The sequence below is a fragment of the Colletotrichum jinshuiense genome, chromosome 9 (assembly GCF_051148585.1).
Source record: "Colletotrichum jinshuiense chromosome 9, complete sequence".
NCBI classification, from domain to species: domain Eukaryota; kingdom Fungi; phylum Ascomycota; class Sordariomycetes; order Glomerellales; family Glomerellaceae; genus Colletotrichum; species Colletotrichum jinshuiense.
This window is the reverse complement of record NC_139316.1, coordinates 1,717,837-1,729,288: the sequence shown is the minus strand read 5'-3', so window position 1 is coordinate 1,729,288 and position 11,452 is coordinate 1,717,837. Positions and strand designations below refer to the sequence as shown.

At 50.6% G+C, this 11,452-nt stretch overlaps 2 protein-coding genes across 2 annotated transcripts; one reads left to right on the top strand and one right to left on the bottom strand.

Annotated features, from left to right (window-relative positions):
• Positions 1–7,124: 7,124 nt before the first annotated feature.
• EsH8_IX_000485 (pectate lyase) lies at positions 7,125–7,967 on the top strand (the record flags this gene model as incomplete). The annotated part of the gene is made up of 3 exons (XM_083266821.1): positions 7,125–7,329; positions 7,401–7,705; positions 7,767–7,967. 3 exons carry the CDS (start codon positions 7,125–7,127, stop codon positions 7,965–7,967), a joined length of 711 nt encoding a protein of 236 aa, XP_083130386.1.
• A 1,186-nt stretch (positions 7,968–9,153) lies between these two features.
• Positions 9,154–10,851, bottom strand: EsH8_IX_000484 (tetratricopeptide repeat protein; the record flags this gene model as incomplete). Its single annotated transcript, XM_083266820.1, has 1 exon — positions 9,154–10,851. The coding sequence occupies one exon, from the start codon at positions 10,849–10,851 to the stop codon at positions 9,154–9,156; it is 1,698 nt and encodes a 565-aa protein (XP_083130385.1).
• Positions 10,852–11,452: the final 601 nt, after the last annotated feature.

The following is an 11,452-nucleotide window of genomic DNA, read 5'->3' as shown; positions in this document are numbered from 1 at the left end:
CACGTCTAGAAAGGGCCTTTGCAGGCCTTAGCCGGGATGCTTGTTACCGCAGTAAAGCGCTCGACCTAGACCCGACCATTAGCGGTGCTCTTGACGTCTCACTGTGCGACGGACCCTGTCCCAACTCCACACAGTATTACTGTGATGGTCTGACTGAGCTGGAGATTTCTACCTTGTACGAGGGGAGGAGTATCTTAATCTCTGGATCAGCGGATACGTCATCTTCGACTGCAAGCTTGTGTTCTAGGGCTACATCGTCAACATATTTCGACATGGAGCTTACGACCAGCACGGCTAGTGCCTCTGATATCTTTAGCATGCCACCCGTTCCCACCTCCGGTACCTCGGCGTCTTCGAACCCTTCAAGCACACCCTTCGTTTTAATCTCCACCTCCTCCATCTCCGCAAGCTCATCTACCGGTAAAACCGTATCTACAAGTCAGACAACCGACGTCACTCCTTCGAGCACGTCGAGCCTCCCATCGGCGGGTTCTATTGTTAGCATATCGATTGAGAACTCTAGCGCTAGCACTGAAAGCCACCCCTCCGGCAGTCCTGCGACTACGTCAACTCCATTCCACTTGACCAATTCCTCGTTACCCCTGCTACCCAGAAAAACAAGCAGTACAAACATCCACACAACAACCCTGTCATATATAGTTACGTTTAATTCTGCAATCGCATCCACTCTTGTCAGCAGTTTCTCGATTTCATCATCAATTACTCATTGTTCTTCGAATAGAGTTCTCGCTGGTTTATCCACGATATCGGGAACAGCAACAACCACTAGCGTCTCAACGCCGTTGTCATTTCTATCTGGCCCCGCCCCCGTCTCTATCATCACTGGGCCGGAGTTTGGCGGCGCCTCCATCTTCTTGACCATGCAAAACTTGGGCGTACCCGCCTTGCCAACAGCATCAGCATCGTGAGTGGGAACGGAAGCTTTGGTGGTATCAACAGCGGCTAGTAGCGATGAAGTTTATTTCGGAGAGTCCTTATTTATACAGCGGAAGAAAAGCGAAGCCCGTTTTTGTTCGCCTGCAATATCTTGAATGCTCCAGGTTGAAACATGTAAACGCCGGTTGAGAATGTGGGTGGGTTGTGATCCATGCACATTCCGTGCCGGTGTGTTTAGTGGAATCCAAACATGGCCACTTCGCCTTGTTTTCTAGTATTGGCTTTGAGGGGCGGCCGTTTTGTTTTCTCTGCTAGCCGAATTCACTGGTTCACCCTTGTCTTGTCTGTTCGGGATTCAACTGCCGTCGTGCTTGGCGCACGCAATACCTGACCTAACCTGTGTGGCATGCCCGCCCCGTCGTATCCAAGACAGCAAGAATGCTGTCACCGAGTGTTTGAACTGGAAGCCTGTTGGGTCTCGCTTCACCAAAACGGCATACTGATGTGTCGAAGCCCGACAAAAATGCTTGCTGCAGCCCAAGTCGACCTCGACGTGACGGCTTGACCGGTGGATGGGACACGCTGATGCTCAACGGCCGGAGGCAGGTTATGTACAACGGTGTAATTCTTAAGACAAGTTTGGGTGGACGGACAGTGGGTGCTGGGTAGCAAGAGTGGTTAGAAGATGGGCGGTCTTGCGGAGTTGACTTAGGCATGGTACCAAAAGTAGTCATCCCAGTTTTGGGTAATGGCCTTCGGGGATGTTGGGCCGATCAGTTGATGTCGACTAATTCCAGCGCTATTCCAATCAAGTGGCACGGAAATTGGACGAGGATAGATGGCGAGAGCAGATTGTGGTTCAAGAACTTGCAGTTGGGTTCAATTTGTGCAACACTCCCGGCAACTCGTAACAGTCCATTATCAACTATCGGCTAGTTGAAACATGATGACATTCTCCACGGACTGAATGAACGGGAATGATAAACTAGTTTATTGCTAGTTTGTGATTCATGGCAATCCTCTCAGGCGTTAAGTACTCTAAGAGCAGACCTCTTTGGCTCCTTTGTAGCTTAACGTACGATTAGGAAAGGTTTTGGCTGACCACGAAGCCTTTCGAAGCCAACGACAAGCCTTCATCTTTCCATAGCTATCCTAAAAGATGGCTGTGTTATGGCATTTGGGGAATGCTTCGAGCCGGTCTAGTCCTTCGTCCGCAGTGGTTCGCATCAAAACTCGGAAACTAGCCGCGGCTTGACTGACTCGATGACAAGCACTACACGACTGCAACATGCTACGGGAATCACCCAGGATTGGACAACGAAAGAATTGCCGGAAAGGCTGGCAAGAATTCTCAATAGCGACGATGTGTGTTTAGGGTCGTGTCTTTTCTCGACCGGCACGAGGGTCTTTTGGGTCGTTTTGGTCTATTGCATTATGTAGTCTACTTCCCCAGAAGGTTAGCCTATGTAAATTTCTTGAAGGTTGCGCCTTCAGATACTAGACGAATCGAGAGTGATAGCTTTTACTTACAATCTAAGAACCTGTCGAGGACTACGCAAACAAACACCAAATAACTTTACAGCCTCGTAACTAAACCACTATTGGGAGTATGGGCGGGTAAAACATCGAAACGTATGAGAAAGGAAAAAAACAAGGGAGAAAAATAGGGGAGAGCAATGTGTCCCAAAGCCGGATGCTTTTTTGCCTTCCACCTTTCCGTGCGGAGGCAGGTCAAAGTGATAGTGGCGCAGTTGCTGTGCAATGCTTGTCATATTCGAAGAGACCAGAGAAGCACTGGACACGAGCCCTGCTACCTGTGGAACTCTGAACAGGCGGTATTTGGTTCTGCTGAGGCACGTAACTGATAGTTCCTCTGAAGTCCTACTAACTTCTGAAGAGGCCTACGCTACCATAAAGGCCGGTTGATCCCGGCTTCTACCATTCGGCACGCTATCTCAAAGTTCCTCGCTGAAGGGCACAAATATCAAACTCGGCCCATGCTTATCTTTTCCAAACGGGAGCCTTCTTTCTTGTTTAACTTTGAGGAATTGGAATCGTATGCTAACCTGAAGAACTCTACCCGGGAAAAGGGGTCTCTCCTATCTCTCCCTCGATCGTGATTGTTGGCGCAGGAAAGTATACTATCTCGGTTAGGCTTGGCACCCACTGCAGTTACGACGGGTTGCGCAGGGCTTCCAAAGGAGAATGCCCGAGAAAATAGCCGCCTCAGCAAGAATAGCGCCTTGATCCGTGACGAGGAGGATGATACCGCAGGTGGGGTCTTGGGGCCTCACCGTGACAGAGTGGGTGGAAGGAGTAAAAGCTCTTGGCGGGAATAAAAAGCGGTATTGGATAACGAGTACGGGGTGGTTCAAGGTCCATATAACGTCAAGGGGGACCGGCCCTCCATTGCAACGGCGCACGGGGATCCCGGCTGAGCCCCGTAGGGCCAAGACCTTGTCGGTCTTCCATGAGCAAGGTGGTGCGGTCGTGGCGGTTGGGGGTCGCAATCTGCTGTGCCATCAGGGGGCGAAGCCTGCCACACAGCTCATGATGTATGTAGAATCTCACTTTTCAGAATCGGGCTTTTCTAACAAGATAGTCCAGTATGGATTAGAGCACACCAAAATGGTGGTATCGCATTTCGCTTCCCAGTGAGATCCTACGATTTCTTTTGTACATATGTCGTGTTATTGGAAATATCCTAGAACTAAAACGGTAAGTTTTCCCGCCAGAAATTGCCAAGTCCAGGAGTACTGTCAAAGAGCGGTTCGCCTGAAATAACGCCGAGACATGCACTTCTGTTGGTCCCAGGAGCAAAGAAGAATGAAACACCTGGAAGGGGGGTAGGATCCCAGGCAACCAGGGACGGCAGGTTGCCGGAAGGTGATGGTACTGAGGGGCACGGATGAAAATGATTGGCATATGGGAGGGGGCGAGCAGCGGTGGCGGCGGGCGATTGAGTTGAGATCGGAAGACGATCTCATTGGAAGGGAGGTCCCGGACGGGGCTACGGGTTTACAGAAGGTCTGGATTGAGAAGCTCAATATGAATAGATTGAACGTGCCTGTCATGTGGACTGACGATGCAACGGTGCCGGCGGGTTTACGGTGAGGTTGTCTGAGTCGCTCTATTCTCTTGATTAATGAGGAGTAGTTTGTCGTGTTCTCGTTCCTTGGCTCCCGTATGGAGCGGTTTTTGAGAGGCTGACTTCGGGCTTCTATATTGCTCTCGGAGGTGATGAAGGTTTCTCCGTCGGGTCTGCAAGTTTACCTACTCCACCGCCGTCGAGTGGCCCCAAGCGGGCGGTCAGAAGGGGTGCCAACCGCGGGGGGAGGGATATGAACGGAGATTGGGAAGACCAGGAAAGGGACGTAAAGAATCGGGAGTCGTGACATGTGCAGCTTGTTTGGTTGTGTACACTGCTGTGGCATTGGCGTGTTAAGTAAAAAAGCGGACTCTGCCAAGCCTTTGTGGTGCTGGTGCCCGTGGCAGTGGTGTTGTGGGAAGCTTGGCGGCAGGGTTTGTTTGGGAGGAGGAATGAAAAGAAGAAGACCAGCGGTTCTCTTCCATTTGTTTAATGTCTGCAGCATATATGCAACTTTATGATAAGCGGGAATTACACAAGGATGAACCTTTGAGTTTTGTGTTGTTTCATATGGCAAATCGAGCTGGTGGTTAGTTTGATATGTGATGGATGTCCTTGGCTGCTTCTTTGCAAGGGCGTGAACCCAGCCTCGAGGAGGGGGAAGGTCGTGATGTTGCGGGCGCCTTGAGGTTGTCAGATAATGCAGTGTGATAACGTCCGACTCTCTGCCGGCATCTTTGCCTGTCTGCCGGTGTCAGTTCTCCTGTCTAGCTAGGAAGTGGCGGTCAACGTGGGGAATGCCCAAGGACAAAATGAGCCTTTTTGCCCTTTTCCCCTTGAAGAAGTGGAGTTTGACTTGGATCTCTAGAGCACGGTCGTTCCAGCGACCAAGCTTAGCTAAGTTAAGAAAAAAACCAATCGAAAAGGGGGACATGGAGGACCCGATTCAAAAGAGGCAGCCTGGATGAGCTTAATTGGATGACTTCATTCCGCAAATGATATGTGGGCAGTGTTACTGCGAAGTTTGGTACCGTCCTAATTCGGACCCGATATCAACAATGCTGGTCGCGAAACCAGGAATTAGATGGCATGGGGGTACAAAGTGACCGTCGCAACATTTTCAGTCCACGAATGAGCGCCCAGGAGCGAATGGAGGCCAAAAGGGTTCATGGAAAACATTCGCCTTGTTACCCGGATTTGGTAGAATGGAGGCAATAAAGGCGGAGTTGAAGACCTCATCGGGAGCAAGCGCTAATCAATGCCATGGGCATTTGGTGGGCGCACCGGAAGCTAGAGCAATGGAGAAGGCTGACAGCGACGGAAAGCCCGGGAGAGTAGGAAAAATACAGGTATGCTGAATGCTAGAGCCCGGTAATATGGGCTGGAAGATCCAGTTCTGGTGTCCACAAGGCGACGGGACGAGAGGGCGATTCGTCCGGCTGCCTGTGCTTTCGGAGAGAAGCCGGATTATTATTCAGCATAGCCTCAGAAACGGAGACTTGAATGGAGAGAACGGGAGATGGTCCAAAACAATCCCTGAAATGAGAGGAGGACAGCAGGCAGGTCCCAAGGGCTGGGCACGTGGGAAGCAGGACTGATGGTCCAATGACCACGAGAGAATGCGGCAGAATTCCGATAACCCAGAGAGGTACCATAGTGCATTCATAACTCGCAAGCAGTTCAGAACAGAGAAAAGGGGTGGGGGCATGATGAAGATTAATTCAAAGCTCCAGAGTACAACGGGTAGACCACAACATGGGTTGTGGATAAGGTTAGGTAAGGTGACTGAGAGTCACGGTCATGGTCGCAATGGGGCCGATGTGTCCGTTTCCGATGACACCCAATTAGGTAGTCGTCCACCTTGGACAGCAATTAGACCTGCGGATTTTTTCTTCTCGTAAGGCGAGCACATTGTAATGGTGGTCATGGAAAGCAACACTCAAAAGCGTCAGTGCGGGGGGAGTGTCCTGGCAATTTCTTCTGTAAAGCGTTTTGAGGCGTTTTGGTTCTTGGCGTTAATCAACCTCTAGCACCGGACTAGGTTGTTAGCTGCGGCAATGCATCCCATTGCGTGCATGGAGAGTCTTGTAGAGTCTTGGCGACTTTCGAGAAACCACATCAACAACAGCTCCATAGGGCCACAATCGCCTCGGAACCGTTCTCGGCAGATACGTACCGTTGCGGTGGATAACCAGAGTCGCAACAGGATCATGGGATGAACTGGGCTGTCGGCCAATGCCCAATGCTGACTCTTAGGGGCCCGTTCCTTGCACAACAAACCTGGTCGTCGGTAAGCCATCGCCATTGTTACAGAGCTTATCTCTTTTTGACGTCGGCAGCACTCTCCGATTGGGCCGCATCTTACCGGACAGTAACATCGACTGCCTACCATCAAGCTGTCACCCTACTGAACATACGTTTCCAGACATTGCTTGGACAAGGTACTTGATAAATCTTGACGAAACTTTGATATATGTGTGTGCGTGTGTGTGTGTGTGTCTGATGACAGGTGGACGGGGGGACGGGCGCCTCGTCTCCCTTTCTACAGGTTGTTTCTGTTCCTGCGTATCCCAAGAGTTTCATCTCATGTGCTGTGCCCGCCCTTGCATGGGTTTTGGTCGAGGATAACGATCAGGTACAACCCTCAAGGGCCCAATATCAGCGAAAAGGGCAAAATTCCAGCGCCAAAGCTATTACTGGAGACTGATCTCCAGAATGGCTACTCATCGACAACCGTCACACAGAATCATTCATGCAGGCATCTCCCGAGCCCGCAATTCCAATGCCCCAATGATCCATCGATCCCCATGCGCCCGCCAAGTCTTTGACCGTCACCTCGGTTTGCCCCTAGTCAAATTCAACCCTGGAGCGGGTTCTGACTCCTAGATTGTTTGCCCAGGGATGTCTCTTGAATCGTGAAGCAAACATGCAATAGGGAAAGTATGAACCCTTCTGCTTGGCAAGACCCTGCTAGAGATGATGATTCTGCCCTCACAAAGTTTGTATATAAGTCTGCGTTCTGTCCGGCCTTCTTGGACTTAGACTTTTCTGCCCACCACGCACATCATTCCTTTAGCCTTAAACCAACTACCACATTCATTCTTTTCCCCCCTCGTGTGTACATAAACAATTCTTCAAGATGCAATTCTTCAAGTTCGGCCTGGTGCCTTTGTTGGCTGCCGTCCCCACTCTTGCCTGCAACGGCTACACCGGCGGTGTCCCCAAGGCTACCGGAACCGTCACCTCCAAGTCCTACATCGAGATCAAGTCTGGTCAGGTCTATGACGGAAAGTGGCAGCGCTTCGACCGCGGCTCTGGTGCTTGCGGTGGTCAGGGCGAGGGTGGTGAGTAACACCTTCATTGCCGAAATACACACATCAAATACCCCAGATATCTAACAATATGTTTCTCACAGACTACAAGGACTCCGTCTTCTACATCCAGGCTGGCGGTACCCTGAAGAACGCCATTATTGGCAAGAACCAGGCTGAGGGTGTCCACTGCAACGGTCACTGCACGCTCGAGTTCGTCTGGTTCGAGGACGTTTGCGAGGACGCCATCTCCATCAAGAACGACAAGGCTGGCACGCAGACCTGGATCATCGGTGGTGGTGCCTACCACGCCGCCGACAAGGTCATCCAGCACAACGGCTGCGGTACCGTCAACGTCATCAACTACTACGTTGAGGACTACGGCAAGCTCTACCGCTCTTGCGGCAACGTACGTCTTGCTCCATCTTCCCCGTTCCCAATGTCTGTTCACTAACATTTCCCCCCAACAGTGCAAGTCCCAGTGCAAGCGCAACGTCTACATGGAGGGTGTTACCGCTAAGAACGGTGGCGAGCTCGTCGGTATCAACCTTACCTACAAGGACACTGCCACCCTCAAGAACGTTTGCGCCGACGCCAAGACCAAGTGCCAGATGTACAACGGCTGCGCTGGTGGCTGCGAGCCCAGCAAGGCTGGCACCTGCTCCGGCTAAACGCTTTCAGCGATTTCCAGCTGGAAAACCTTCCGCTTATCAACTTGTTGATGGGAAGAGGTGGCAGATTGCCTAGGAGCCGAGAGCTCCTACAGCAATAACAAACCATGGGCTGGTGAAAGCCAACACAACAAACAATCTTGGGAATGCATCAACACATGTGTCCCGGGCTAGCCTTGGACCATTTAGTCTTCTTGTACATACATACACATAACTGGGAAACCACGTATATACTTAACCTTCTACAAAATAACCGTTCTACGAACACAAGCTTGAAGTGACTTGGAATCTCTGGCTCTTGTGATGACTATAGATCACAAGACGATAGAATGTTGTGATGCTAATTAGGTTTTCGTACCGCCTATTGAACCATTTGTGATATTAGTCTAACTTTTTCCACGTAACACATCCCTGTAACAAATGGATTTGAACATCTCATTGAGAAGTTCATCGGGAATAGTTTCAGTTATATTGGAAGGTTTGACCTTGCATAGCTTGGCAAGTTCCCTTCAACTCCGGGCAACAAATTAGACAGTCTCTACCCCGCCTTCCTTTCACCCGGATACGGGGAGTTATTATATAGAATACCATGCCATGCTGTTGCATGTAGCCGTACCAGCCATTGCAACTTGATGTGGCACCTTGGGATGATAAATCTCTGGGCATTCATAATCAAAATTGCACTGTGATGCACCATCCCTCCAGTGTCCATCCACAGTCTTGCGACACTGGGCAGCTGTGAAAACGGAGAATTCAAGTGAGAATAACCATGAAAGTATAAAATTTAGGGTTTCGGCACTCATTCGCTAGCATACATGTTGATCGACACCTGGAAACTTAACTTTTGACTTAAGTTATCAGGAGCACAATAAATTACCGTTGAGATTTCCAGGTGTATTCATGCTGAAGAGGAGTAGAAGAAGAAGAGAAAAAAACACCCACAACCCATTTTTCTGATCCATTCCGTCAAAGTCACACTTGACATGTATGTTTGCTCCATTGATGCAAAGTCTCGCTATGTTTTCGTATATCCCTATCCGTGTCAGTCTGAAGTCACCAAGATCGTGTAGTCCATTCATCCATAACCATTTATCATCACCCGTCAAAGCCAGTATCATAATCTGGCGAGCGGTGCTCCAATTTCGCTGAGACGACGCTGAGACGGCGGCCTCAGAATCCGTATCTGTCAATCAACCGTCTTCAAGCGACAGAAGCACGACGACTTGATGGGTACATCTGCCACTGCCAACGCCAGGTTCAACTGCGGTTTGAGAATCATAGCCTCCTCCTTCCGCCCAAGCTTTACGAGGCATTCGTAGAATCCGTGGAGTCCCCAGACATTGTTGGGGTGCCTCTGCGCCCGCGGCAGAGCATCGTCGATCCCAAGGTCTGCGCTATACACAGCCGCTGCCTCTTCAACACGACCCTGCTCCAAGAGCAGTGCCCCAAGGGCGTGACGTGCCGGCTGCATCCAACCCCAAGGTTCGTCGTAGGGCATGGCATCGTCTCTTTCCACAGCCTTTCGCAGGTGCACGAAGGCGATGTCGTATTCCCCTTTTCGGTATGCTAATTCACCGTCCAACATTGCTTCAGCGATTGCAAGGATCTCTTGGCATGTGTTGTTGAAGACCGCACGAGAGGGGGGTACATGTTCCAAGGCTTTGAGGAATAGAACACGTTGCTTTTCAGCCTCCTCGACCCGACCTTTCACAGCCAGTGCGATGCCTTTGGCATAGTGTGTCATAGCTGTGGTTGCGCAGTAGAGCTTGGGATCATGCGGAAGCTCAAGGGCGAAGATGTCATCCCACCGCCCAAAGCGAATTAGAGCGTGCATTCGCATACCCAAGAAGCCCTCAAGCCAATCGGCCATTGGTGGCGATTCAACCCGCAGTAGTTCCTCAGAGATTGTGGACTCGAGCTCTTCGACCGTCTGAAGAGCCACCTTGGACTGGCCACAAAGCATGGCAGCATACAATCTGAAGTGAAAGTCGTGGGAACGGTATAGAGTGTAAAAGTTTAGGGGGCCTTCGCGGGCGAGGAACTTGGAGTCAGCACGGATTGCGTCTGAATTGGAGGCGATGGCGCGACGATATTCTCCACAAATAATGTCGAGATGCGTAGGCATATGCTCCAGGTGACCCGCGTCAGGAACAAGTCCACGAAGGTTATCTGCTATCGTGAGTGCGGCTTCAGGGGTTGGTGACATCTCCATAAGATGGATGTATAAGTGAAGGAGGCCAGGGTGTTGGAGAGAGCCTCTAAGCTTGAAGGTGCGGTCCATGGTGTTCTTGATCTCTAGCGTCCTGGCGCCAGGAGTGGGTTTTCCAGTCTTGTAGTCCCATAATTTCCAAGGCGTAACGTTCATTGTGGCATCTGTCCAGATGCAAACCACATCAAGATCATCCGGGTAAGCTTGAAGTACGGAATCCATGGCATGAGCGTAGTCTTGGTTCCACTTTGAACAGTCCTCGGCCGGCTTCTCTTGCGGATATCGGCGAATGAGAGCATCGATGAGAGCAATCTCGACAGGTGCTGCTTTTCCGGAATGCTCTTTTGCCTTGATTATAGTGCGATAAGTGCGCTTCGTTGTGTCTGCGAGATCCTCCCCATCAAAGACCTTCCACGGTTTGTTGTAGTTGGGGCCGAGAACAAATGCCAGGCCCCAGTAGGCCATGGCACAGAACGGGTCATGCTCGATCGCCTTCTCAAAGCATCTTGCTGACTCCCCGTGGTTGAAGGCGTACGCCCATGTCAGGCCGCGGTTGAACCAGGTCTGGGCATCTCTGCTTGTCGTACTCACGGGGCGGTGAAAGGTACCGAGATTGTACGGATACTGAGTATCGTTATAAGAGATGACGGCAGAGGATGTACCTTTGCTCCTCATTTTTTGGATATGCTTAATGCTAGGTCGTTGGCAAAAGATCTTTTTGTTTGTAGCGGTGACTGGCCCAGGGTCAACGTTGAGGGGGGGGGATGTTGGGGAGGGAGTCGATTGGCTGAGACAATGATGTATTAGTTGGCAACAGTGCCGGACTATCATTTCCCCGCCAACTCCCCCTCACCAAGCTCTGTTCCACATCGTTAACCTAAAATCATTCCCCCGGAAACATTGCTGAAACCCCGGTATGTCATAGTACTGATAGGCACATAGATGTCATCCGAACTCGTTTACCGCCAACGAACGTGTTTAGCGTTGTCGTCCAATAGAACCAAATTTAAATTCGGCTTTCGTAGCTTGGCTAGCTTTGAATATACTTGACCGAAACGAGATTATCGGTTTGTTACATAGTCCAAACGTAGTCGGGCTCATTGTTTTTGAATGCCCGCTTGGGTATGACGACTACATTGATTTGTAGTTCTTCTCCGCTGGGTATACTGCGCACTCTTGCACAGCATGCAAGCTAACTTGATCAAATATAGGTTGGATACACCCAAACTTCGTAGAGAAATCGGCATCACTCGGCTAACGCCGTTCTTGCATGGAG